Source organism: Ziziphus jujuba, chromosome 10, assembly GCF_031755915.1.
Source record: "Ziziphus jujuba cultivar Dongzao chromosome 10, ASM3175591v1".
NCBI classification, from domain to species: Eukaryota; Viridiplantae; Streptophyta; class Magnoliopsida; order Rosales; family Rhamnaceae; genus Ziziphus; species Ziziphus jujuba.
Genome location: NC_083388.1, coordinates 1,120,618 through 1,147,914, shown reverse-complemented (window position 1 = coordinate 1,147,914; position 27,297 = coordinate 1,120,618). Strand labels below are relative to the sequence as shown.

Genomic DNA, 27,297 nt, shown 5'->3' with positions numbered 1-27,297 from the left:
GAGAGTAAATATATATATATATATATATATATATATATTTTACAAAGCATACATTATATGGCAAATTATGCATTCTTTGCTTTTAAATTATGATTTTTTGTTTTTACTTGTTTTATTCTTTAATTCTTTATATATCTAGAGTAGGTGTGTGTGTATGTGTGTGTGAGAAGTTTTAGTATTTTGTTTCTTCATAGTAATCAACTCAAAATTCTATTTTGAGTTGTCATATTTGATTTTTTTTAATTCTAAACCATAAAAGAAAATTAACACACTAATTAATGGCTAATTGAAATATTTCCTATTTAACAATAATGATATATGACACAAATTTAGCCATTGGATTTAATTTTGTTGAATGTCACAATCTGACTAATCCAAAATAATTCTTCCATTTCTAAGAGCATGGTGAATGTGTATTGTTGAGTTATGGCATTGAATTTGACAGCCTAGATATTTAGGTGCTTATTTATGGTTATTAATTAATCAAATATTTTATTAACATTTTTTTTTTTTTGGAAAAAAATATTGACTTTCAAAAAAATTTCACATTTATAGAAAATATATAATGTCTGAAAATGCCTTTAAAAGTATAATGTTTAGATCATGTCACCTTAACAATAATGAATGAGCCCTTTGGGATAAGTTGCTAAATCAAAGGAGGGAGGGAGGATCAACCCGTTCAACATAATTCCCAAAAGATACTGTTGGCTGCAGGTAGAGTCATTTGTTTAGGAATAGAGTCAGAGATGGAAGACCAGTAGATGACCTGTTTCGATTCTATACTTTGACTCTGTGCATGGAAGATCACAGACCACCCGAAAAATTGAAGGACTAAGCTTGGAGAATATTTTTGCCCATAATATGTAAGCATCCAAAAATACCAAAGGAAGAAATATTGCATAAAGAATTCTTGGGGCGTGGATTGCCAACGAAAGCATGGTCATTCATACGAATATATTCCCACACATAATAACATGACACTAAATAATCTCATGAAAAGTGAATATACATGCAATTTGTCTATGTGTATATATATATTTATTGGGTTTAAGATTCAAATATATCAAAGAACTATTACAAAATACTAGCATGCAATACTCATAAATATCTCAATAAGTTTTAAATATAAACCAATTTACAAACAGTTTCCAGTTTTAAACATACATATATAATTTTAATTTTTTTTTTTTTTTGGCCTGTTCTTAATCTCTAAGTTCTTTTATTGAGAATCAGATCAACAATACTCTTTCCAAATGGTAAAAGACTACCAACCAGCTCGAATAGGGATGCAAAGCATCATATCCAGAGCAGAACATACCTAGGAAATAGGGATTCCACCTGAAAACAAAATAAATTTCGTATATGAGCAAAAAAGTACATCAAAATAGGCAGTGTCCACTAGGAACTTATAATAGACAAAAAACCCAAACATACAAGAACAGCAGATTCAAATACGATAAGGTAACTCGAATTAGCATGCAATCCTCTGTACTTATTAGTCTAATATTAGCAATCAATTTAACAATTGAAAATGCTGGCACGGTTCATGCATATCTACCAATGTAATTTCAATGATAGTTATATCTGATGCTCTTTTAAATTAAGGCTTTTATTATATCAAATTAACAAAGGAGAGCAACCTTAGTTAGTTAGCATCTTTACCGGGAAAAGTTTCTTGGCTTTTAGTAGGGATGACAATGAATTTAAATGGCAAATACATTTAATTTTTCTCTCTGAGCTTCCATACCAGATTTCAGCCACTACTAGACCACCTGGAAGCAAAGGTCTTTCACACACATCATTCTTATGCAAACTTTAGTAATCTAATCATTTATTTTTTCGTCCTTGCAAATTGTGCCTCATAAAAAATCTTCACACTTATCTCTGTGTTGATACTTTTCAAGATCACCTTTTGAAACCAGCAGATTAGTCGGCTTCATCGCGTGTTCACACTCCAGAATTTTGGAAAAACTAAAATCATGGTCTAAACTACCAAAGGTCTTAACCTACCGAGAAATGGCTGATACAAAACAGACACATGGTTCAACAAGGTTCCACAAGGCCAATCAATTAACACCATGAAACACACGAGAAGAAAAATTAAGCAATGGAAATTTGATTGCTTAGTTAGATCCATGGCTACCATGTGTTTTATTAGATACATTAGCTCCTAAAAAGGATAGTGATGCTAGCACAGAGATGGCTATTGCACTCCCATATCTTCAAACTCATCACTTTGAAGTTCGAGCAATTTTTACTCCATCAAAATTCCATACTAAAGAAGAAAGTAAAAAAGCAATGGTTACTAGGAGTTAAAATAACTTCTAAGAAAATTATTTTCAAAAAAATGATTTTGCTGGTTTGCAGGAATTGCAACTATTACATAAGCAGTAAGAAAAAAGCAACTAGCAGCTAAATGATTGAAGACAAGTGAAGAGAATTGTGAAAACTAGGAAAGAAACCAGATACAGGAGAAAAACATGAAAAACGTGCAACCAAATTAGAGACAGGAAAAGTATGCCAGCGGACAGCATTAATTTACAAAGATTGTGGTTCTATATATGAAGTTCTCAAAGCAGACAAAGTCCAATTCAAAATTTACCGTTTCAGGAGAACTGCTTTGAGTTGATGTCATTGCTTAGTAGTCCTTAATTTGAACTAGAACCTGCAGCACATGGAGCTTGCATACTGGTGTTATTTAAAGTATTGTCGCCACTGCTCTCTGATATCCGCCTATTGTCTGGTTCTGCAACTGAATTATCCAAATTATTTGACACAGATGCACCATCGGTTCTGCTATTGTCTCTGGTTTCACCGTTATCTCTGGTTTCCAAACGTTCCATCATGCGTGATACAGTTGCAATGCCTGCATTAACCTCCCTTTTAACTTCAGAACCAAGATCTGACATGGAAGTGTTGCGTGAGAACAATCTCTCCTTCCAACCTCTTGTGCTCTTTGAAATAGATTCTTTGTATCTAAAAACGAAAACAAATAATGAAGTTAGAAGAGAGAAAATCATTAGATCTTTCAACCTCATTCAAAAAAATATATATGCAAAACCATAATTCATACTTCATTGACACCGCATTAAAGCGAGACTTCAGAGATTCTGAAAAGGATTGCAAGTCTGACGGCCCAGCTCTATCTTGACTGCTTGGGGATGACTGATTAGGAGACCTCCTAAAGAAAAATTATAAGACATAATTATAGAGAAAGAAAGGACAATTCAAAGATGAATGAATAATAAACTAATCAAATACTGGAAAACCCTGATAATTAAGCGAAAGCATGCACCTATTATTCAAGGGCGATCCATGTTGTCCAGCAGCATGAACACTTGACCCAGACGCTGAGGCAGATACATGGTCAGCTTGGGTAGCAGGTAGTGAAGCAATCAGTTGGGATGATTCTTCTTCCAAATTTGCAGGAGATGGGAAAGCTTCCGTGACTGGGGGAACTGGTTCAGATTCACCCCTCTGAGATGGGGAGGAAGAAGCAGGAGCAGCAGGTGGTGAATTCGGATGAGTTGAAAATACCAAAAATTGTTGACGGCCCTGAGCTGATGGCCTATTCCTTTGACCTTCCCTTCTAGCAATATGGCGTGCTCTCCCCATTGCCGCAGCAGCAGCCAAGTGCTGGATTATACGCTCTTCAAGTTCAGCATCATTAGTACCTACTGGTAACTGGAATGTAAAATCATATTTAGTACGATCCTGCTAAAAGCGATTCAACTTATATATAACTACATTTCTGAGAAATAAACGGTCTATTACGAACATGCTGCAGTTCAAAGTCTCCAAGAGTTGGATGATGAAATATTGTAGTATTTCTAGACGGATTGAACCTAAAACTCCTTTCTTGCTCTACCGCCTCAAGTAACTCTTGGCTACAAGCATGAAAAGAACAGAATAAGTTTTTGGTATGATATGATAAATGGAAAAATAATGATAGTAATAATAATAAGCATGCATATATATATATATATATATATAGACCTGGTGGGATCCTTCAGGGTGATAGGTTGCCAACACATGGGACACTGTGAGCTTCTCTGACACCTGCAGAAAAATAACAATTTCAAATTTTTATAACATCTTAGCATGCTCGGAAAATTTTAAGATGTTCTCCTTAACCGCCAAATGATTGAAAATTTAAGATTCCTGGAGGACAGTCTAAACCTAAACCTAAAAGGTATATGTACAAAAATTAAAAATAATTGGGACTAAAGAATCTTCTAATGGAAAAGCACCACCACCCTTCCCCCTAACAATGGAACCAAAAGGGTAATTCCCTTTTTTCATAAGTACAGTAACTATAAAAGTGCGAAAGGATCAGAACTCAGTTAAGCACATATTTCTTGACAATTTGAAACTTTTACAGTTAATATTTGTTATTAGAATGTGCAAAAGAACTACTCATTTTCCTATCATAATACTCAACCAGCTTATGAAGGGTGTCTAAATCATATAGAATAATCCATCTCCAGTGTAAGCAGTAAAACTAAGTTTCAAAGCCTTTTTAAACAACTTTTACAGAAAAACCAGTATAGCTAATGTTTTATGCTCTACTATATCTAAAGCTAAACATAAACATTTAGATGGATAATTATATACAATATAATGTTGCAGGAAGACTCCTAGTAACAACCCCAGCAAGAAAATGAAAGTCAAAGCTTGACAAGCATACCCCAATCAAAGTGGTTAATGGTACATATTGATAAGACTCAAAAAGAGTCATGTATTGGTTCATGGTACTTATTGGTTTTTAAAGCTTTTTCATACGTTTGGACTGACCAACCATACCCTTATCAGTGTCAAAATGTTCAACATAACACAAAGAACAAAAAGCAAACAGAACAAAGAGTAAAGTCCTCCAAAGCCAAATAAGATGGAGAAAATTAGTACATACTTTCGAATTAATCAGTATATCCTTACAAAGAAAACAATATAAAGGCCAACAAACCAGTAGCACCTAAATTTGAAGTTTTAAAAGATTACCATTCAAGAATGCATTGAAGATGAAATTCATGCTTGCAACCAGTCACCTGCAGAGAGACATATTGAACATTTACAACAAAGTCCTAAACCAAGCGACTAAAAGATCAGACACAGAATTTCCAACATATGCACATACCGTTGAAGGATCACTGTCACAGAATGCTTCAAGGCATATACTACAAGCATCATCACAGGCCTCCTGGATTCCACCCTCCACGAAAGCTGCTGCTGATGTCAAATGGGCCTCAGACTTTTTGCTCTCTTCTATCCCAGGACCCTGTATATTGTCAACCTAAGGTTAATAACAAATTTTACAGATTCACATGATTGTAGGCAAAAAACAAACACAAGTATACAACAATTTCTATTAAGAGTAAATGACCCACACGTGTGAATGAACACTCTTTAAGTTTTTGAAGTATACAGTAGATAAATTGGGTTCTGCTTTCCTACTGTTTATCGAATTAATATACTAACTATCCATTTTGCCACCAAAAATGAAAATTAACACACACAAGACGCAGGACAGGAATCACACAAAAGTCGCAAACAAAAACAACAAGAGAAAAATTGATAAAATATCCACAAGACAAAATTTGAGCTCTCAGTATTACAATAAAAGTCAGAAAATAGAAATTCCATTGGATTACAATGCTATGGACTTCAATCCCCTATAATTGAAAATGGGGAAAAAAAAAAATTAAAACTCGTACATACTAAGAAATTAAAATAGTCGAGAATCAGACTGCAAAGTGCATAATCAAGAATGAAAAAAAGAAAAAAACAAAGTTCATTTCCTTTTTTCTTTTTCTCCAAAAAAAAAAAAAAAAAAAAGAGAAGTACAATTCCACCTCGTGTCTGACTATTCGTAGAATCGATAGAAAAAAAGAAAAAAGAAAAAAAAGAACAGTAATTGGAATCAGAAGAAAACTAACGAAGATGCTGGAACTGGGAATTCTTATCAAGCAAAGATTCTTGCCATGGATTTCAAACAAAAAGAAATAAAGTAAGAATTTTTATGCAGAGGAAAAGGAAACCAAAGAAATGAAAAGCAATTAGAAATTACCTCCATGAAAATTCACAATCAGGCGAGACTAGAAACGATCTCCTAGTAATGAAACAGAGGGAGTTGGAAATTGATGAAAGATTTGAGAAGCAGGAAAACCCTAGGTTCGCAGAGAGAGAGAGAAAGAGAGAGAGAGAGAGAGAGTGGGCTTTAGCTTTGGGTCTTGTGTTTTTGTTTACTTTTTAGGTGAAGACTTGAGCCACGGAGTGGCGAACCTGAGCTCGGTCCTCCACTCATTACAGTCTCGACACGTGGCCTTCTCACCGAATATCTTTGACGAGTCCACTCAGCTTACCCGCCACTGCCTGCTGCCTCGCTCTTTTATTTATTTTTTATTTTGTCCCTCCCAACTATTTTATAATATAATTATTGCAAGTTACTACATTGTAATTTCCGACTGCAAGATAATTCATAATTTTTAAGGATCTAATTTATATTTTGTATATTAAAAATACATTAATTTTTTAAAAGTGTGCTAATTGGTTATATTCATTTCGTGTATAGAGAGTATCTTATCTTATATAAGCCTTTAAAATTGGAATTTTGGATTTTCAAAACAATGCTTCAAATTAGTTTCCCGATTGGATTTTTCCATATTTTTTAAAGTAATGATAGAGTTATTTTGGTAAAATCATGTCAAAAAAAATAATAATGTGAAAAAGCACATATTCTTAAATAAATATGTATTATTCCTTATATACAATGTGAAAAAAGTTGTTTCAGATAAAACCTGACCAAGACAAGTCAATATTGTTTTTCAAAACATTCATAAGAAAAAATTGAGTCGTCAATAATCAATACAACCAAATTCTACATGTTAACATATAATTCAAAGGAAACTATTAACCAAGAAGAAAATTATAAATTCTAACAAAAACACAAAAAAGGAAATAAAATTTTTTTTATAAAACTCAATCATGAAAAAGTTCAGTTCTTTTTCAATATTCTGTCTTGAATGAAATTTACAAAGTGCATAAAAGTCTCACACCCATTTTGAAATTCTTAATTCCCCAAATAGGACATCGATTTCTCAATTTTATCCCTTTTTTTTTGTTTTTTTTGAATACCCTCAGAATGTTCGTCAAAAGAAAGAGGTTTCATTGGCTGTCATTTGTTCAAAGTTTATACCCCGAGTAATACGCTATGCACGAGCGCACTGAATAATAAATCTTCATCACCGGAAAAGATATCGTACGGGATAGAGCGGAGAAGTCTCCGTAAGCCTTCATTCAAAACGACATTCAAATTAAAAGGACTACTATCTAAAATTGCGAATTTTTCCATCGCTACTATTCTCTCTGAGATTGACTCCTCCAGAACCCGGTCCCATAGAACCGGTCCCACATTTCCTTCTCCGAGAAATTACCGGTCTCCGGCGGAACCACTTCTCCACCAGCACCGGGACCGGCTACTGCGCCGGCAGCGATATTCTCCTCCTTCTTCGCTGCTTCCTTCACTCTCTTCAACTCAGCTTCCAGTTCCTCACGCGTGTGGTGTTCCTCAGGCGAACTCGGCCTCCTCAACAGTCCCTTCTTGGGTGCGCAACGGTGACGTTTCGTAGTCCTATTCCAGGCCTTCCGGCAAACCCCGAAGGGAACTCTGTAAATCACGGTGACGAGCAGGTCGAGCACCGCGCAAGGGCAGCAGCAACAAACGGCGGCACATTCGGCCGTGGTTCCTCCGGCGACCTCGCGGAACTGTCTCTTATCGCGAGGCGTTACGGTCGTCGGCGAATTCACCATCAAGAGAGGCGTCCGTCGAATCGCCGGCGACGAACGTAAGACGACTTGCCCGCCCATCACGGAGTGAAAAAGAAAAACAAGAAATCTAACAGAAAGAGATATGTCTCCAGAGTGGTGGAGTGTTAGGATTTTCTCGAGAAAAGTGGTGGGAGGAAAACGAAGGAAAATCCAGAAGAAAGTAGAAACGGTGGGGAAAGAGAGAAATGGAAGAAGGAAGGGGGAGGAAAGTGGAGGAGAAAAATTGAAAAGAAAAGGAGGAGGAAAAATAAAGGGAAGGAGAAAGAGAGAGAGAGAGAGAGAGAGAGAGAGAGAGAGGAAAAGAGTTTGAACTTTGAAAGCAAGCCAGCTGTAGAAAACCGAAAGCAACGGGGGATTGAGAGTGAATCAGTTATGCCGGAATGGATTAACCGAATTACGCTTTCTTTCTCTCTCTTTGTGTGTTTTTCTGTTATTTAACTCCCATTTCTGACCCTTTCTTTTGTCTCTCGCTTTGTTTTGGTACACAAAATAATACGACAGCGAGTTTTATAGGTGGATCAGGATCATCCATTATCAAACACACGGTTTGCGACCTAGATTATTTGCCCATTTTTATGTATTTATTTATTTATTATTATCATTATTTTTTTTATATTATATGTATTATAGTAAATAAAATAGTATCATCTCTAATTTATAATTGTAAAAAAGTCAATAAACAAGTCGTGCGTTTAGTAAATTAGTATTATCATATATAAACATTTTTTTTTATTTTTGAGTTTAATTTACATGGTAAGAAAATATATTTGCAAGGAAGTAAATAGACTGGCAATTTGCATGACCAGAGAATAAAATGGATTAAACAAAATGATGTGGGTCTTCAATTCTGAAATATATATATATATATATATATATATATATATGTATTTTCGGTATTAGTCCCTATTTAAGTACCGGGAGGAGTCAAGTTTTTGTATGGGATTGCATTTTTCATGCCCAGGCCAAGTGGTCATGAATGCGAATCTTTTGGGTAATGCGCAATGGAGTGTTGATATGCATATATATACATATATATATATATATGTATGTATATATTTTTTTTTCCAGTTTGCTTTTAGTTTACTCCTTAATATTTGAGTTAAAACTTTTATCATATGTTATGTCGATTCCCTTGAAGGGTAAGGAAAAACTATTGCTTAATTAGGAAAATTGGAATTCAACTCAAATCCAATCAATCTTCGATTTGAATTCTATTTTAGGGGTTGTAGTTAATATTTTGTGCAAAATTAGTTACCAAAATTAAGCGTTGAAGGAGCTTTGAAAGCCCATGATAATAGCCATTGAGCATAAAAAAGTGGTCCAAATTAAAAAAGGCTCCCCAAAAACATTGTCCAATCTTTAGCGGAATATGAATATCAACGGCACAACAAATCGAGTCTTTACAATCCATTACGGTGGTAGGTTCCACAATTCTAATTTGTAGGATATATTACAAAATTTAGGGATCTTTTGCTGATTTAATCTGTACTTTCTGTTTTCTTATAGGCTTTGTCAAAAAAGGTGTTGTCCTTGCTAACTAAATCAAAGAAGGAAACAAAAACCTTCTTTTAGGATAGCGTACAAAATAAGTGCAACAATAATACATGTAACGCATATACTTAGCACGGATCTCCTACATGGAAAGCAATCCATTATCTTCATTAAAGAAAAGGCAGTAAAACTTATGAGAGAAGTGCAACCAAAACGGTGTTCAATGGTTAAGTTTCAAGTACTCCATGCTCAATAAAGCATATAAGTACATTATACCACAAGGTAGTTTACATCCAAATGCTCAATTCCAATCAAAAGGATCTCCCTTGTGGGATTCCTTTTTTTGTAAAGTATTTTTCCATCTCTAATCCCTAAATCTACTTTGAAGGAACAAGCATCAACAAACCTGAATAAATCAAACAATTACCACTAGAAACAGAAGAAATCTTGGGTTTCAACTTTACCCATTGAATTACAAACTCATCCTCCTTCCCCCCTTTTTTTAACCTATCCTCCTCGAATTATAAATTTATAACCATGGTCAGCTAAAGGTTACATACGGAAAGGAGATGTCAGCTTTAGACAATTCATACTCTACTAGGGTTTGAACTTGTCCAGGAAAACATGATTGTGGAACAAGGGTTCTATTCCTAGCTTCCGATATAGCCCAGCCTGTGAAGGATCACTGCTAAAATGAGCATGAATATTGCCAAAATCATACCAGGTCTTCCCAGGAGCCAATTCTTCGTCTTCTTTGCACCTTCCGCTACCTTTTGTATCCTATCCGCCCATCGCATCTGTATGGAGGAAAATAATCACAAATGTCAAGGAAAAGGATACACTACCTACAAACTGACAATCGACAAATAAGATACTCATTTACCATTAAGTCTGAAAGAGAATGTGAAAATGGACAACTCCCAGTACATAAAATTCAGGGTAAAAATAGTAGAACACCAACTGATGCAATGCTGACCACTTGCTTACAATTCTTGTCTTTTATCAAACAATAGTTCAAGTGTATTGGATATTTTAATTTGCATAAAAAATAAAGGGGGTTAAATTTGATTCAAGGTACCATTTTATCCAAGTCCTCTGGTGATAAAGATGACATTGCTTGTTGAGCTTTTGCCGCATCTTCCTGAGAAAGCTTCAAACCAAATTGTTCACTCATGTTTGCCATCATTTCTGGGCTCATATTCTTCATCATTGATGCAAACATCTGCCAAATCACGTTGAACAAAATATCAAAGAATGTACAATAACATGGATCATCCAAAAATTTTATTTTCTTTCCATATGGGCATGGTTAGATCTTAAGTCAAAACATAAATAAGTAATATAATTTCACAAGATCCAATTGTCAGCCCATATCGTGGCTAACTGGTGCCACATGCTTAAAGTCAACAATGAGAAAATTGACCATTCATTGCTGAACCGCTCAGATATGAGGCATCACCACCTCTATATCCTCCTTTTGGCTTCAAAAGAATGATGCCCAAGATAAATGTTAAGTAGCTAGTCACCAAAAAGAGAGGTTTGATTCCCACTTAAAAACTGCAATCTGGAACCCAGTGTTTTAGCTACAGATCTGACAATTTGATAGGAAAGGAAAAGCCCTACTTATCATGGTTTTAAACTCCCATTTAAGAAGGAAAGATGCAGGAAAATCAGCATTTTGATGGAGGGCACAAAGAGAATTGAGAATGGTTTTTGCATCAATGATAAAATTGATCACATAGAAAACAAATGCCAAAAAAATGAAATAAATATGACTAAAAAGTAAATTTGGCACTCAAAAGTTATAAAAGAATTGTGAATTTTGGAATGCACGAGAAAGTCAGATAATAAGAGAGTAGGATAAAGGAAGTGTGTGGAAGGAGTTTCATATTATAAAAGAAATATATATTTATATATAATTAAAGTAAAATGGAACATTCATGACATAAAATAAAACTACCAAACTCTACAATGAAGAAGTCTCATATTTTAGTGCGCAAAATGAACAAACCTGCCGTGTTGCTGGATCTTTCATTTGGTTCCTCATCTGTTCTTGTAAATCAGCTGCTGAACTGGGGAAGCTCGACTGCAGTGGAATGCTTCTTGAATTTGAAAACATACCACGAGAACTTGTTTCACCCACAGCACTAGCTCCATTACCTTCAGAATTTTCCCGATCTGAAGAGTATTTTGGACCAGCATCTGAATTTTGTCTGTTAGCACTTGGAGCTGCTTGCCTTGTAAATGGGTCACTCCCCTTCAAAGATGTCCTTTCAAACATCTTCTGAAGTTCCTCTGGTGGCATTTTACTCATCATATCACTAGCTGTTTTAAACATGTCAGGCGTCACATTTGGAACTGACCCTGGTTTGAAACTGTTGAAATTAGAATCAGAAGAGGCCCCCTGATATGAGGAAGCCATTCCAATCATTCTTTGAAGTTCCCCAGGTGACATTTTGCTGATCATCTGAGATGCAGTCTTAATCATGTCCGGAGATATCTCTCCAGAATTTCCAGGATTCAAAGCAGCCAGGGTGGATGGATCAGCATTTGAAATGAAATTCTGGAATGATCTGTAAAAACAGAAATTCTTACTATTATTTTTGAGTGAATAACTCACCAAATGAAAGGGAGAAAAAGCTGTCCATAAGTGGATAGAACCTTTACAATTTCCTTTATGAAAAAATAATAATAAATAAATAAATAAATAAATAACAAAAGAATAAAATAAAGCAAAAGTGGTTTCAAACGTTAAAATCAGATCATCTTATTTGGAATATCTAAGCTCTCAGAACTGCGGCAGAGAGCCGTTAGAGGATAAGACAGCAAATCTTCTTTGTTATATGTACTCCATTCTTAAACTTAGCATTTAAAAGATGTCAATCAAGAAAATAATTTAGTCAACTTCAAATGTTCTCAAATCTTCCTTTCTCTCTTCAAACTTCTCTTATATCTCTTTCCCCATTCCTCCTCTACCTTTCTCTCTAGGATCATGCACGCATAATGTGGCTTCTTATATTTTCAAATGTGTTTTGCTGATCCCAAAAGCCCGCATATGTAATGTATTGTCCACCATCACTTACACATAAACCACAGCTGAATTTAGATATTTTATGATAACAACTTCTAGTCATGCTGAACCAACCAACACTATTTCTTAAAGCTCACCAAACTTCAAACATATTGATAACCACGTTTGAATCAAATAAAAATAACAATAGTGAAAACAAGAAAACTACAAAAACAAAAACAGAGAAGAAAAGAACCAAAAAAAAAATATATATATATATATATATATATATATGAAAAAGAGAAGATTTGGAGAGAATTTGACAAGCTCCAAATCAAAACTTTCTCAAAATAATGAAAATATCACAAACAACATTTAGACAACATGAAACTTGGTGTTGTAAGTTATATACCTAATAGCTTCTGGGTCATTATTTAAAGCCTTTAAGTACTCCGAATTGGTTGACAAGTCACCATTGTTAGCCACATTTTGACTCTTAGAAGAGTCACTAGTCTTCTGTGATTGAGGTATTGAATAATCTGTAGACGAGCTTCCATTGTTGTTAGAAGATACTGGCTCGGCTTCTTCATTTATTTCTTCAATTACCAATCCTCCTATAAAACAATGAAAACTTAAGAATCCAAGATATATATATATATATATATATATTTATACACATATGTATATTTATATGATATGGCATATAAATGCAAGGAAGAAAACACAAGAAAAAAAGAAGAAGAAGAAGAAGAAGAAGAAGAAAGAAAGAGGAGGGAGAAGGGAACATACTCCTGGGTGCACTTACACCTTGTTTGCCTAACCTTTCCTTGGCATCCCTGTTAGACAACAGATGTCATTTCACACAACAAAACAAAAAAATAAGATTTATTTGTTTACAATTGAATTTCTAAGAAGTTACCAGACAGAAGATCATCATTCTTTATTCCAAATGTTATAGGACGTACAACTAGGAACATATTATAATTACAATTCAAGTCACAGAAATCTTGGTCGCCTCCATTGGATATATTAGATTGCAATATATAGAAAATAGATGATAGAAGAAATCTTTACAACAACAAAAGAAAAAATAAGTGAAGTCAACCTTAAAACATCTGCAATGGTTTCATCATCAGGAGTAACTTCAAGTGCCTTGCTAAGATCAGAGACAGCATCCTAACACGTACAGAGACACCATCAAATAATAAAGAAAATATGCAGGCAACTGCATAAGCTAAAACTCAATCAGAGACAAGTAAACAAAGGTGACAGTTGATTAAGTACATGAGCAAACTCACTTCTAATTGACCTAATTCTTTATATGCTTGACCTCTCCTGTAAAGAGCCTTGACATTCTTTGCATCGTGTTCCAACACCTGAAGTAATGAAAACAAATTATTTAACAACACTTGCTGGCAAGAAAAAGAAGCTGACAAAAATATTTAGATATTCTTTTATTTTTTCCTCCAGAAGTCATAGAGGCGCAACATTCCAACTAGGAAAAAGTGAAACTAGCAGGCATGGAAAAGTATGCTGACAAAATAATTACTTTTTTTATTGCTGAATTACAGTCTTACCAGATGCCATTACCTTGAAATGTTTGAGAACAGACATCAAAATTGAAAATTAAAATTGCAAAGCTTACCTCAGAACCTTCTTTTATACATTCATCATACTGCTTTGTTTTCAAGTAACATGACATCAAGTTCAGTGAGCATGCCAACAAAAGTGTTCTTCTTTGGGATAATGGAATGCCTTTCAGATTCTTCTTTGCCTAAAATTTCAGATAAAGACATAGAAAATGAGAATCCTACTCAAGGACGAAAAATTCACACTTAGCAGGATAACTGACTCTTTCAAACAGATGGTAAATTTAACTCACAAGCAAGTATTTCTCCAAGGCATCATTGAACCTCCCCTGGCTGTGAAGGTCATTTCCCTGCCAAAATTGACAAATAAATACATAATTTGTCACAGATATAATTTGTCACAGATACAAATAACTTAATGAAATGTATGTTTAACTTGCAACCATTTCAGTAGATAATAAAGCTTTTATCCATTCAATTTGTTGTTGAGTGATTTCCTGAATTTCTCGTATTATAACTTAGTAATACATAACCAATAACTAGTCATATGTATTTCATCAAAAAAAAAAAGAAAAAAAAAAAAGGCTCAATTGTAGATAACTACTTCATACATGGTATTTCTACCATAGAAGTCCTTTTGATACCATATATAGTGTTAATGGTTATCCTAATTTCACAATGCATTTGCTCAATAAGATACTTAACTTGAAAGCAGCCACAAATATCACAGAATTCTTTAGAAGTTAATATATATAACTAGGATCGCTAACTTATCACATCAATAGGGTCTTGATGCCACTATAAGATTCCTCACACTCTGATAACTAATAATATATAAGAAAGAGATATTAGGGCACAAGTCACTGCCAAGCAAATGAAAGAAATAAGGATACAAGTGTGCAGTTTATAGGATTTAAGCAACTTTAAGCATAGTCCTCAATAATGGAAATACAGATTTTGAGTGTTTTGTCATTAAGATTTTCAAAGGTACCTGGTTTTTTAGCATCTGAGCACTACTCAATTCATAAGAGACCTGAGCATGGACATGGGCACGCATAGCTGCTAATTCTTCTGGCGTTGATTTAGCCATCTTATCACCAATCTCAGCCATATCCTCTGGACGGGTGTGCTTCAACTGTTCTGCAGCTTGCCTCAGGTCTTCAGGTTTCATGTTCTTCATGCTTTCTGAGGCCATTCTCAACAACTCTGGATTAGCCATCATCTGCAATTGCAATGAGACACGGTAACCATCACAACTTCAAGTGAAGCAAAGCAATAGTAAATCTCAGAATTTGAAAAAAAAAAAAAATCCACTAATTGCCAACCAAGTTCAAAATATACAGAAATTCCATGTATTTGAAAACGGATGATTTTGCAATGGTTTTAAACTCCAACATAAAGAGCTCGAATTGGGATGAATATCGGTAAAACATGAGTATATCAAGGCCATTTAACTGAACAATAACCGAATCAAAACGCCAACAAGAAGAAACCAAACCAATAAATGCATTACTATCTTGCACCAATTCCTAGATTTCAACAATTTCATAGCAGCACGATAGTATCACATTTAGTTGAGTGCGGAAAGTTCCACAAATTCGCAGGCAGCAATTAATGTATACACAAAATCAATGATAAAACAAACAAACAAACAGCAGACACCATATTATATTAGGAACTGCAGACAGCAGTAAAAAAATTATTAGCGAAGTTAACCAAAAAAGGAAAAAAGCGGTGAAATTTCTTAATTGAGAAAACCAAAAACTAAAACTTTGAATGAGTGACCCAAAAAATAAAAAATAAATAATAAATAAAAAGAAAAGGGGATTTGTGAAACAAATTTGACCTGTTGTTGGATCTTGGCGAAGTCGGCAGGTGACATGCGACTCATCTGCTCCTGAGCGAGCCTCATCAACTCCGGATCCATCATGTTCATCGTCTCAATTAGACACAGCTAATCAACCAGATCGAATTCTTCGAATTAAAAAAAAACCAAAACAAACAAAAACACTTTGTTTCTACTCCTTCTCCTCCTGATTATTCAACAAATTTTTTCAAGGGTTCTGAACTTGTAAGAATCTGATATTTGAACTTAGAGGATCTCAGATTTATTCCAAATTTTTCTCTCTTCTTTCCGAGAAAATAGAAAGGACTGTGTGTACGCGCGATAAATAAATGAGGAGGGAAAATCAGAGGGATTTTTATAAAGGAATATGAAAAATAAAAATTAGGGAAAATTAGAAAAATAATAAAAAACCAAGGAAGAGAACAAAATTGGGGTCTCTGCTGTGCTCGGTGATCGCTGGTCGCCCACCAAACCTGAAAATGCTTGGAATTGAATTTCGGAGAGAGAGAGAGTGAGAAAAGACCCACGAAAGCCACCGAATATGTACGTCCGCTATGTTAAAATTACTTTAACACCCCCCAGGTTTCTTAACTCTCCTATCTATCTCCTGCCACTTAGGACTTTCCAGATAGGATGTTTTCTGTTTTTCTTTCTTTTTTAAAAGTTTTGTCCCACTGTCCAAATTTATCATTTAATTTATATCAGCTTATAATTACTCAAGGCATGTAAATCTTATTAGTTTTTCCTTTAAAAAAGAATATCTTATTAATTTTTGATATTTAATTCTTTGTAAGAGTATCCAGAATCTCTTTACTACTTTTTTAAATTATGACAATTTTTTTAAGTAAATTTTAATGTATAAAATTTTAATCTTTCTTTTTATAAATAATTTTCTTATTTTGTAAATAAAGTTTTCTAAAATATATGTGCAATACATTAATTTGCAGTATCATCAAAATTTATTTACTATATATTATTTATTAAAATATTATTAATTAATATATTTATTTGTTTTAAATGTGAATAAATAAATTTTATGAATAAATAAATTAAAAAATAAATCAATTAAAATAATAATACATCATTCATTACATTTAACAAATAAATTTGATAAGTATTTGAATAAGTTTAGGATTATTGTACAATTTATATTACTGATTTAGTTAAGTTATGATAACTTTCTTCCAACCGGACCAACACACCCTAGTTACTTCACAATATATATTGAGGAACGCTTGGATATACACTGTGTACCAGCTTGTATTCTGCAATGGTGCCCATGTCCAATAAAAATGCAGCCCGTACATCACTGTTCCTCTTTACTGTGAATTATTTTAATGGGTCAAATTCTCCAAACACATTATTCTAGAAGCTCCAGTCAACTATCTATGATTAAGCATTTCATCCAACAAATTGAATAATTCAATCAAAATATATAAAAAGAACCAATTTAACATTGACTTCTACATCAAAAAATCAAAAAGTGAAATGACTCTTAATTACAAGAGAAATTGACAAGAGAGCTCGTCTTTTTTTTTTTTTTGGGTTGTTGTTGTGGAAATAGTACAAGGAAGTACTTTTTGACCAGGTTTCAGTTTCCCTTTCTTAGCAATAACGACTTTGCCTCTACAATTGATGTTCTAACACTTTGCAACTCTTGTTCCATCTTCTCTACGAAACATGAGTTAGCTTCTGTGTCCAACAACTGGGTTGTTTTCTCAGCTGCCACTGACCTAGCTTTCCTCAACTCTTCTACTCTTCTCGACACTGTCTGCAATTCTTCCTCCAAGATTGTCATCTCTGCTTCCTTCAAATCAGCTTCAAAGAAATGCTGTTGGTATTCAAGAATCAGACTTTCCATTTCGGTTTTTCCATTCTCTTTCATTTCCAGCAATGTCTTTTTCTCTTGGATTACACCCTGCAGGGCATTCTCCATCTCTTCCACAGACCTCAGACCTTTCTCGATCTCCATTTGAACAGCTTGTGCTTCGTTGTCGACCTTCATGGACTTCCTCTTCAAATCTTCAATCTCTTTTCTTATGACCCCCAGTCTCTCTTGAGTTAGCTTCGTCTCCACTTGCAGCTTGGTTTTTGCTTCTTCGGACTTCAGTAATTCAGTAGCTTTTCCTCCCATCTGCCAGCATTTCTTTGAGTCTTTTTCGACGTTGTCTATGGCGAAGAGAACCTTTTCATTCTCATGTTTCCGTTTTTCTTCCTCCAGTTTTAATTTTAAGCATGCAAGGCTGTTACCTAATTCAACTTCGGATTGTTGAATACTCCTTAGAGAAGCCTGAATTTCATCCTTTTGAACCTGTACAGTGGCCAATTTCTCCTTCTTTTGGCTCAGAGAAGATTTTGATGCATTTACCCTTGCTTCTGCACGTGCTTCTCGTTGCTCAAAGTAGGCTACTGATGAACAAAAGCTTGATAAAGAGTTCTTGAGAGCCATTAACTTTTTGTTAATAAGAGCCCTTCTTTCTGGCATTTCAGTAGAGACAAGTTTAAGGGATTCAAAATGCTGCTGCTTGGCCTGAATTTCGTCTTCCATCACTTCAATTTCACTCGAGAGTTTAACTACCTCTGTGATTAGTTTCTCAAGGGAACCAAATTGAGAAATAGCTTTGGTAGAATCTAAAAGTCGTTCATTTGCTTTTTCCAGCTTCATCCTAGCCAAATTTAAATCTTCTGAGAGATTCACTGCCATGCAATTTGATGATTCTATTTCCATGTTAGAGGCAGTTCCAACATCAAACTTATTTACCGAGTCTGCTTGAAGACCCGCATGGCATAGGTCATCTCTGTCATGGATATTCGATGTAGAGAAATCGTTTTCTTCATTACACATTTTCATGTTGTCATGTATAAGACTGGGCCTATCCTGCATATGGAATCCCGAAGAATTGGCATCTTCAATTGAAATTTTTGCATCTCCAAATACAAAAGGTTTCTCAAACTCTTGAGTCTCTCCCATATCCTCCACCTTCATCGAAGGGAAATCAGTTTGACCAATTAAATCTCTTGCCTCCATCGACATTAGAGATCTGCTAATGTTTACCCCTCCATCAACTTCAACAAGCTTTTCTGTGCAATCAAATTCTTTGCTTTCTACTATCTTCTTTTCTGCAGAAGAAAGCATTCTTTTAAGTTCATCCCTCTCCTGCATGGCTCTTTCATACAAACCCATCAGTTTTTCATTTTCTTCATGCATTTCCATTAGCTGATGCTCTAAGTTCTCAACTTTATTCATCTCAACCTCTTTTTCTTTGTCGAGTTCAACTAGCCCATGATTGTTGCATGGTTCAGTGCTATTTTGAGCATCCTCAACTTTTTCAATATTTTTATAATTGCATTCTGCAGCAGCCCGCTCATACAATTCAATGAGCTTGTTGTTATCTTCAATCAAAACCTTAATCTTCATTCGCAGTTCTTCATTTTCTTTAGACAAGATAATTGCTGTCTCATGTGCCTCTGCTTCTCTTTGACTTGCTGCAGCAATGGCATCAACCATTGCTTTAAGCTCCATTTGATCACTAAAATTGAGAGTAGGCACATCAGTTGACAAAGCAGGAAGCTCAATTTGCTGTGTCCCTTCTTTCATGGCTTTCGAAGATCTTTCTTCTTCAAGTTCCGTTGCCAAATCATTGACATGCCTGAAAGATGAGGTAATTAGTATAGCAATAAAAAGGATGTAGATAAGAAAGAAGAGCCAAAGATAGAATGAAAATCTTTCACAGATATGAGATTCCATCTCTAAGGAAGATATAAATATCAAAATAATTAAGATGTTACTATAATTTGGAAGATAGTGCATCACCTTTCCAATTTTTCTTTCTCTTCTAAGCAGAGTTCTAAGTTCTTGCTGAGTGAGTCCATTTCTGCTTGATTCTGAATGGCCTGCATGCGGAGAAATTCATTCTCCTCATTAATTGATGGCTGCCAAGGCAATCCTGGCTCCTGTATCAACCAAAAATACTATGTAAAATGAAAAAGACATCTCTAGATAAGCTTAAAAGTAAATCACAGGAGAGTACATATATCGTGTATACAAGTTGTATTCCATGTCTGAAACCTTACAAAATACTTGTCCAGCTTAACTGTTTAAAATTTATAAAGGTTTAATATACAATCTTTCCAACTCTCTGGCATAGACATCCGTCTTTGCTCATAATGTCCCAATAACTATTGGTCAAAAATATATGGCAGATTGAAGTTTTAAATGTCACCTTATTGGAAGTCAGTAGATTATCATCATCGTGAACTTCCAATGCCATATCTGGTTTTGTTTTCTACAACATAAAAGAAGTAAAAAACATTAAATTTAAAGAAAACATAAACTTTTTGCCAAATAATTTCACCTTGGAATTTCAAGACAAAGCTTCTAACCTGAACTATTGAGAGATCTGACTCATGCATAAGTTTCCAATCCAAAGCTTCCAGTAACTGTTAATTCACTCACAAGGAACAAACAATATTAACAAACAATATTAAAAGAGGAAAGGGGATAAAAGGATTGACTGCAAAGTTAAAATGATTAGACTGAAGTCAGCTCATTTACCTTGCTCTGTAACACCATGATTTGTTGATTCATAATTTCACGTTCACCTTCCTCATAAAATGACTTTAACCTGTGGGTTGAGATTATTAGCAGAAATTCATGTTTCACAATATCTAATTCATTTAAAAGAATAATTTAAAAACAAATAATTGTTGCCAAAGGAAAAGAAATAAATAGTTTTGGGAAAAACAAGCAAGACAAAACACTTGGTTAGGTGTCTCTAGAATAAAGTATCTTCTTCTTCTTCTCCTTCTTCTTTTGTTCATTTTTTGCTTTAAGAACTAAGAAGAATTTCAATTGTAATACTGCTTTGCATTTGCTTCTTAGTAGGGGTTAGATCATTTTATTCTTCTGATAGTTTAAACATGTAATTTGATATTTTGCACTCTGTAAAAGGGCAATGGCTAAACATAAGATAGGTTAAATGTTGTGATAGAAGTGGACGTAAACTAAATGACAAAAACAACTTGCCTTCTAATTTCTTCCTTGAGACTCAAATTCTCCATCGCAAATCTTGTCACTTCTTGGTTTCGATTAACCTGGGTCCGCAGGACCTCAATTTCCTTCAAATGTTCTTCTTTTTCTTTCAGTAAGTGTGTCTCAGCTGATATCTTTCCAGAGGCAACTGCTTCCAGCCTCTTTATTCCAGCCTCTCGAAACCGTAATCTCATTTTCAGGCCCTGTATTTCATCCTCTCTTTGTTTTGCCTAAACCACCCCAAAATACAAGGATATACAACAATTAAAGTGATACCCTAAAGTAGAAGAAGGTTGATATGAAAATAAAGTGGCTCTAATTATACTAGTGAAATTTTTAAAAAATAAGGTTTGGAGATCAAAACTAATATCTTTATGAGCAAAAAGAAGTGATTGTTTTGTACTATAATGAAATCTACAAAATACAAATACAAATACAAATCTCTGAAAGTGAGCAGCTATCAAGCCCCATTATAAAAATAACAGTACGGCAATTCATTAAGACATACCAGCTGCAAGGCTGCCTTACTCTCAGCAGCCAATGCCTGCAATGCAATGTCTTTATCTTTTTCCCTCCTGAAAGCCCCAACAAGGGCAACTTCATAATCCTTCTTCTGTACATAAATTAGGTTTAATCGTAACCAGTGGTTTCTAGTTATAAATATTGACAATCCCAGGGGAGAAACATGTATACCTGAGACATTCTTTTCCCAGAGGTAAGTGGACTAAATGAACCGGCTAGTCCATCCCACTTGAAGGATCCTGGAGAACCTGGAAAGCTTACTGCCAATGATTCGTTGTCTTGAGACTCTGTGCCTCCACTGACTAATCCCCGTAAACGGGATACTTCTTTCTATCAGTCATATATAAAGTATAACACATTATTTAAGCATGATAATTCTGAATCAGTAAATAGATAAAACACCAAATACAAGTTGAGTATAACACCTTAAGTTGTTGAATTTGCATCCTCATGGCAATGACATCTCCTAATGCATCCTCATTTACAATTGCCTGCAAAAAAAATAGAGACAGCAATAAGTAAAACAATGGAAAATGGAAAATCTAATAAAACTATAATATCGTAACCAACATCAGAGAAACTCCTGCAGAAGAGATCAAACCTCAAAATCTGTCTGATTGGAGCTGTAAGCCAATCAGATCATAGGTAGCTTTTCATAAATAATCAAAGTAAAACTAAATGGGGCAGAAAAATAGCAAGTAAAAAATAAATAAGTAGCATATCAAACAAATAAATTACACGTGGATGCAAAATAGTTGACATACATTATTTTTGATAAATTTAGCTCTTTGGGCAAACTTCAAAGTGCTTAGAGTCTCCAAAGAACAACTGCAAAAGGTCCCAAAAATAATGTCACATAAAACAAGAATCAACCAAAATGTAATAAATTTTGAAGTTCAAGTACACTGGAATTAATGTAAATCAATAAAGCTTAAATCCAAATACCTCTCCAATTGCAAAACATGAGTTAGCACAAAAGCATAACAAAATTAAGAATAATGAACCTAAAAAAGGAATATAGAAGGATGATTGCATTTATGACAAAAGAAAAAGGGGAAAAAAAAAAAAAAAAAGATTCACTGACCAACTAGAAGGACTTATATTTGCAATTATAGTTGTTTTTGAGTTCCCTCCTAAAGAATCCTGAAAAAGAAACAAAACATATCAGACATTTTTTATACTGATGCACAACCATCTTCTATCGACAAGTAAGAATTATCTAAACCACTAATTTAGTTTCATTCATTCAAGAATTATTGTTGTCCTTTGGTTCTTATTGTTATTGACCCTCAGGGTAAACCAAATCCAATCATCCTCCCCTCCACAAAAACGAAAAAGTTTAAAACAAAACATATTGCTCTCTACTATTAGTCTATGTTGGTATTGGAGCTTCTATACCAACACATTCAACTAGGTATTACAGTTATTACAGCAGACAGTACCAGTAAGAATATTTATATGAATTCTTGTCTCCCTAAATATTGCTTAAATAACAGGTTTGTAAAGCCCAAACTACATTATGTGAGAGAAGTATTAAGCATTAATTGATACTTTACAAAAGGTGCACCATGCTACTAAATATTATTTTTATTATATAAAGTATATACATGCATAAAAAGTTTGAATCTTAGGACTACCTGAAGCAGAAATGTAAGTTTCGAATCTCTATAAGGAACATGGAGTGATTTCCCATTGGATATATTTACCAAGTTCATAATCACCAGCCTGAAAATATAAAAATTTAAATAAATGGGGACTAACCAAACATCCCAGCATTGAAAGTCAATTTTAAAAAATAAAAGGGAAAATTCACCCCAATGTTGAAAGTGACTTGTTGATGTTAGTAGCTTCCTTGAGACGTTCACCTTCAGCACCAGAGCTCTTTTGCCTGTGATCAGTAGATAGGACGCATAATGTAAAAGATGAAGTTTATATGCAAGTTTCAAGGCTAGAATTTTAAAGAATTTTAATAATTGAAGTGGAGGGCACTTTTTTTTCTTTTGTTTTGTTTTGTTGAACACTTGAAAGAAAGGATAACAAATAGGAGCACTATCTTATCAAGAAACGAAAAAGAAGCAACTAGGAAAACTTCCTAAAGTTCATTCATTTATTTATGTAAAGTGGAAAGAAATGAAAGGAAATAAGATATCAATGTCTTTCTGGACAACATAGTAGCTCTTACAATGGAGTTTATTGGTCCCAACTTTTTTTTTTTTTTCCCTCTCACTTTCTCTTCTACAACCAAACATATAGAGAGAAATTGACTTTCACTTCTCTTTGATATCTTAGAAATCATTTCCCTTCACTTCCCCATAAAAGATTGGACATCACAACTCTTTAAATCATACCTTTCAGATCCAGCCAAATCAACTAGATTAAGACGAGCAAATCGATGGTGAGTTACACCTTGGGATTCCCACTGATAACAAATTATCAATAAAAAAATTTCAAACCGACTTAGCATTTGAGAGGAAAGGAAAAGAGAATTAAAATTTCCAGGGAAAAAACCTAATAAAAACTTTGATAGGAAAAGTAAAGAATGTAACTCACCTTGCTTTCAATGATGCATGTAAATACACTATGAGAACGGCTGCTGGCACGATTCATATTAGTGGCAGCCACCTTTCTATTTGCTGCGCCCTGAAACACAACAGAATTTGAATTTGATAAGAAATGCAATGCTACAGTAGAAAAAATATTCATAGTAGAAACAGAAGTTACATAAGACCTTGAGTATTAACTTGGCATATAAATAGGTTTTTTTGTTTGAATATAAAAAGGAAATGAATTCAAAGTACAACACATACAATTAACAAAATAAGCATGAAGTATTACATTACTGGTTACTAAAGTAAACAATGAAATTTGAACAGATGAAAATCTATTAATAAACGTATCATATACCTGAATCAATTGATGGATAACATCTCGAGCACTTGTAACTTCTATCTCCTTGAGATTTTCAACATAAACTCCTTTCTTAATGTCTTCTCTTATCTGTAGCAAATTCATAAAAGCGATATCAGTTCATATGTATAAATATTTAAAACAATCCATAAAAGAAATGTGAAAAAGAGTGTTTGTAGTTACTTTTAAGAAATCAAAAGTAGTTTTATGGGTAACTAGGTTGCAACAAAAGGTAGAATTTTCAACAATAAATGGTTCACACCTGCAAGTTGCTAGATGATGGCTCCAAAAGATCAAGAATCTGTTCATTGTATATCTCCAAAAATGAACATTTACAAGTAAACTTTAACTTTTCCTCCCTCCGGGCCTCTTTTTCCTGCATGACATGATATTGCACCATAATTTTATATGCAAACATAGACAAACATCTTTTTCTGACTCAGCCTTCAACTTTAAGTAGGGCATTCATGTTGGCAATCCATTCAATAGGAATAAATCTTTTGTCACAAGTAGATAAAGTATTAACAGTAATACCAAAGCGATGATATTATTAACTTAAAAGTTTCAAATATGTATATGAATATATAAAACTTTTAGCAATAACAATGATCTCGATGGTTCTGCTCTAAATTTCATTTCCTAAATAAGTTCTAAAACCAACAATTATCATGTATTGTTTCCATTATGGGAATATGGCAAGGGTAATCACACCTTAACCACCCATATGAGTCCATGAAATGACTGCACTAATAAATCAAGCTCATTCTCATGTACTTGGTAGACCATGAGCCACTACACCAAACACGGTGTGCAACGAATATTTAAAATTAAAAAACGGCTAACTTCTTGAATATGTCACAACTAGCATACAGAGTGTATCAAATAATCTATGAGATAATGCCTTAACCTTTCACCATAGAACAATAAATATTTTGCTATTCTATTATGTTACAGTCATATTATGGTCAAATATGAGATTATGTCGATAACTGAAAGTAAAAATTAATATCATACACGGAACAAGTGCAGTATAGTAACCACTACAATTCCATCGTACAAGACCTATGATGATGTAGAAAACCACTGACCTTTTGAATTCTTGAGAATAAGTATTCAAAGACTCTGGGTGTCATCCCACAGTTGACACTATGTCTTCGAGTGCCTCCCTCAATGTCTCCAAGCATTGTATGAGTCTTCCCACTTCCAGTCTAAATGGACAAAAGAATACAACTAAAATTATTTCATTTGTTTTAATACATCACATTAAATGGTTTGGAATTTGCTAATCAATTTAAATACTGCATTTCCTAAGCTGGACAGGGAAGCAAGAAAGATTTCAAATTTGCACATCTTTGCTTCTGTCTTGCCTACTCTTTCTAAGACATTGTGCTCAAACAAAACAAGTCTGTAAACCTGTGCAGACCAAAAAGGGTGGTTGGACAAAGTTGGTTGAGACTCACTTGGCCATATGCAAACATGCAGCTGTTGTAGCCCCCCACACAGTTTTCAACCATGGGCACTCCAGCCACTTTGAAGAGGTTCTCCTGTTTGAGCAACATCCAATTAAATTCCATGGAATAAAAAATAAAAAATAAAAGAAAAGAAAAAAAAGCAACAGAAAAAGTAAGACACTGAAACATTACCTGGCTAACATTCTCATCTGCAACAAGATCAAATGTAAAACGAGACTCTGGATGTCCCGTCCAAGTAACTGCCTGGCAGCTCTCTTGACGAACACATTTGCCGTAGCCTTGCAAAGATATTTCACTACTACTAAGAGGACGAATCCTAATTATCACCTAATAAAAAAAAAAAAAAAAAAAAAAAAAAAAAAAACCACAGAAACTAAGCCAATTAACCTATATACTTTTTGCAAACAAAAATTCCAGAAACAAAAGCTAATTCCACCTTGTTTATTAGCATAAAGAACAAAAAAAAAAAAAAAAAATCCACCAATTCGAGAGCTAGTTAGTAGCAGATCTAGCGAAGCAATAATTTCCACTTCCAAAAAAAAAAAAAAAAAAACAAAAAACACTTCCAAAAAGTTCTGAGAACGTTTTGAAGTACCTGCACATTGTGATCCTTCCAGAACGAGGGGTCCTCGCGAAACTCGAAGCTCTGAGATGAAGTCGTCGACGACGGCTCCGTATTAGCAACTGCTCTGCCATCGTCATCGTCATCCCAGTCGCGTATGTTCCGAACAATCGAAGACTGAGCGAGATTCTCTCTGGACGCGGATTTGAGCAAATCCGGAGTGCTTCGGACCTGTGGAACGGAGTCGTTGGGGTGGTTGTGGAATCCAAATCTGCTCTTAATTGCGCTCGCTGCTTCTGAAATGAACGGCATTTTCTCTTCGGAAGCTTTTGTGAGAGCTTTTTTTTCCTGAGCGAAACTAGGGTTGAGAATACAGGAGGAGATTGAAGCTCTGTTATTATGTGCTGGTTTGGGAATATTTATGTGCTGGTTTGGGAATATAGAAATTTTTGTGAGAGAGAGAGAGAGAGAGAGTGAGAGAATTTGAATTTGGAAAAGAAAAGTTTTGAAGTGGGAGATTCTGCTATCGGACGGTATGCAGTGTGTGGTCTGAGTGAACGGTCAGGATTAGCTTCGAGTTCCAAAATTGACCGTTTAAGGTCTTTTTGATTTCAAAAAATTTGAACCGTAGAGCCAACCCCTGTTTCTTTTTTAAGCAGAGTGAAATTACGGAAAGATCCCTTGGTTTCTGATAAGAAATATGAAGTGGCAACTTGCATTATGTTTTTTGGGGCAAATAATTGAAGCTAAATGATTTAAATGCTAATTATTATTATCATTGTTATTTTGTTTAAAGGCAAAATCATACAAAATTCATAGGACAACAAACCAGATTGCCCTTATTAATTAAACAAAATATTCCATAATCAATATAACAAATTTTTATTTTTCTCCCTTTTTTTTCCTTTTTTTTTTGGGGGTAAGGGGATGGTGTGGGCTTTTTATTTATTTATTTATTTATTTAATTTATTTATTTTTTCTTTTGGGGTGTTGATTCACTTGATTGGAAAATTATATACGCAATTCTTTTCCCAGTTATATA

At 34.3% G+C, this 27,297-nt stretch overlaps 4 protein-coding genes across 4 annotated transcripts; all 4 read right to left on the bottom strand.

The window, feature by feature from the left end:
* Positions 1-1,006: 1,006 nt before the first annotated feature.
* Positions 1,007-6,217, bottom strand: LOC107410266 (E3 ubiquitin-protein ligase RHF2A). The gene is made up of 9 exons (XM_016017676.4): positions 6,065-6,217; positions 5,135-5,275; positions 4,999-5,045; positions 3,997-4,059; positions 3,779-3,887; positions 3,296-3,684; positions 3,074-3,181; positions 2,603-2,976; positions 1,007-1,338 (listed from the first exon to the last, which is right to left on the bottom strand). Exons 1-8 carry the CDS (start codon positions 6,068-6,070, stop codon positions 2,649-2,651), a joined length of 1,191 nt encoding a protein of 396 aa, XP_015873162.1. The 5' UTR covers positions 6,071-6,217; the 3' UTR covers positions 1,007-1,338; positions 2,603-2,648.
* Positions 6,218-6,951: 734 nt separating this feature from the next.
* On the bottom strand, positions 6,952-8,380 carry LOC107410258 (uncharacterized). The gene has a single exon (XM_016017668.4). The coding sequence runs from the start codon at positions 7,861-7,863 to the stop codon at positions 7,354-7,356; it is 510 nt and encodes a 169-aa protein (XP_015873154.3). The 5' UTR covers positions 7,864-8,380; the 3' UTR covers positions 6,952-7,353.
* Positions 8,381-9,518: 1,138 nt separating this feature from the next.
* Positions 9,519-16,283, bottom strand: LOC107410249 (outer envelope protein 61). Its single transcript, XM_060811964.1, has 11 exons — positions 15,761-16,283; positions 14,906-15,136; positions 14,208-14,264; positions 13,971-14,099; positions 13,624-13,701; positions 13,431-13,501; positions 13,115-13,161; positions 12,738-12,939; positions 11,327-11,888; positions 10,394-10,537; positions 9,519-10,112 (listed from the first exon to the last, which is right to left on the bottom strand). Exons 1-11 carry the CDS (start codon positions 15,848-15,850, stop codon positions 9,966-9,968), a joined length of 1,758 nt encoding a protein of 585 aa, XP_060667947.1. The 5' UTR covers positions 15,851-16,283; the 3' UTR covers positions 9,519-9,965.
* An 895-nt stretch (positions 16,284-17,178) lies between these two features.
* On the bottom strand, positions 17,179-26,688 carry LOC107410269 (kinesin-like protein KIN-12E). Its single transcript, XM_016017681.4, has 21 exons — positions 26,289-26,688; positions 25,865-26,020; positions 25,682-25,765; positions 25,310-25,429; positions 24,484-24,597; positions 24,219-24,311; positions 23,865-23,954; positions 23,663-23,733; positions 23,128-23,202; positions 22,952-23,039; positions 22,399-22,457; positions 22,079-22,142; positions 21,740-21,805; positions 21,486-21,644; positions 21,301-21,405; positions 20,787-21,022; positions 20,316-20,385; positions 20,144-20,200; positions 19,984-20,046; positions 19,575-19,714; positions 17,179-19,410 (listed from the first exon to the last, which is right to left on the bottom strand). Exons 1-21 carry the CDS (start codon positions 26,565-26,567, stop codon positions 17,352-17,354), a joined length of 4,248 nt encoding a protein of 1,415 aa, XP_015873167.3. The 5' UTR covers positions 26,568-26,688; the 3' UTR covers positions 17,179-17,351.
* Positions 26,689-27,297: the final 609 nt, after the last annotated feature.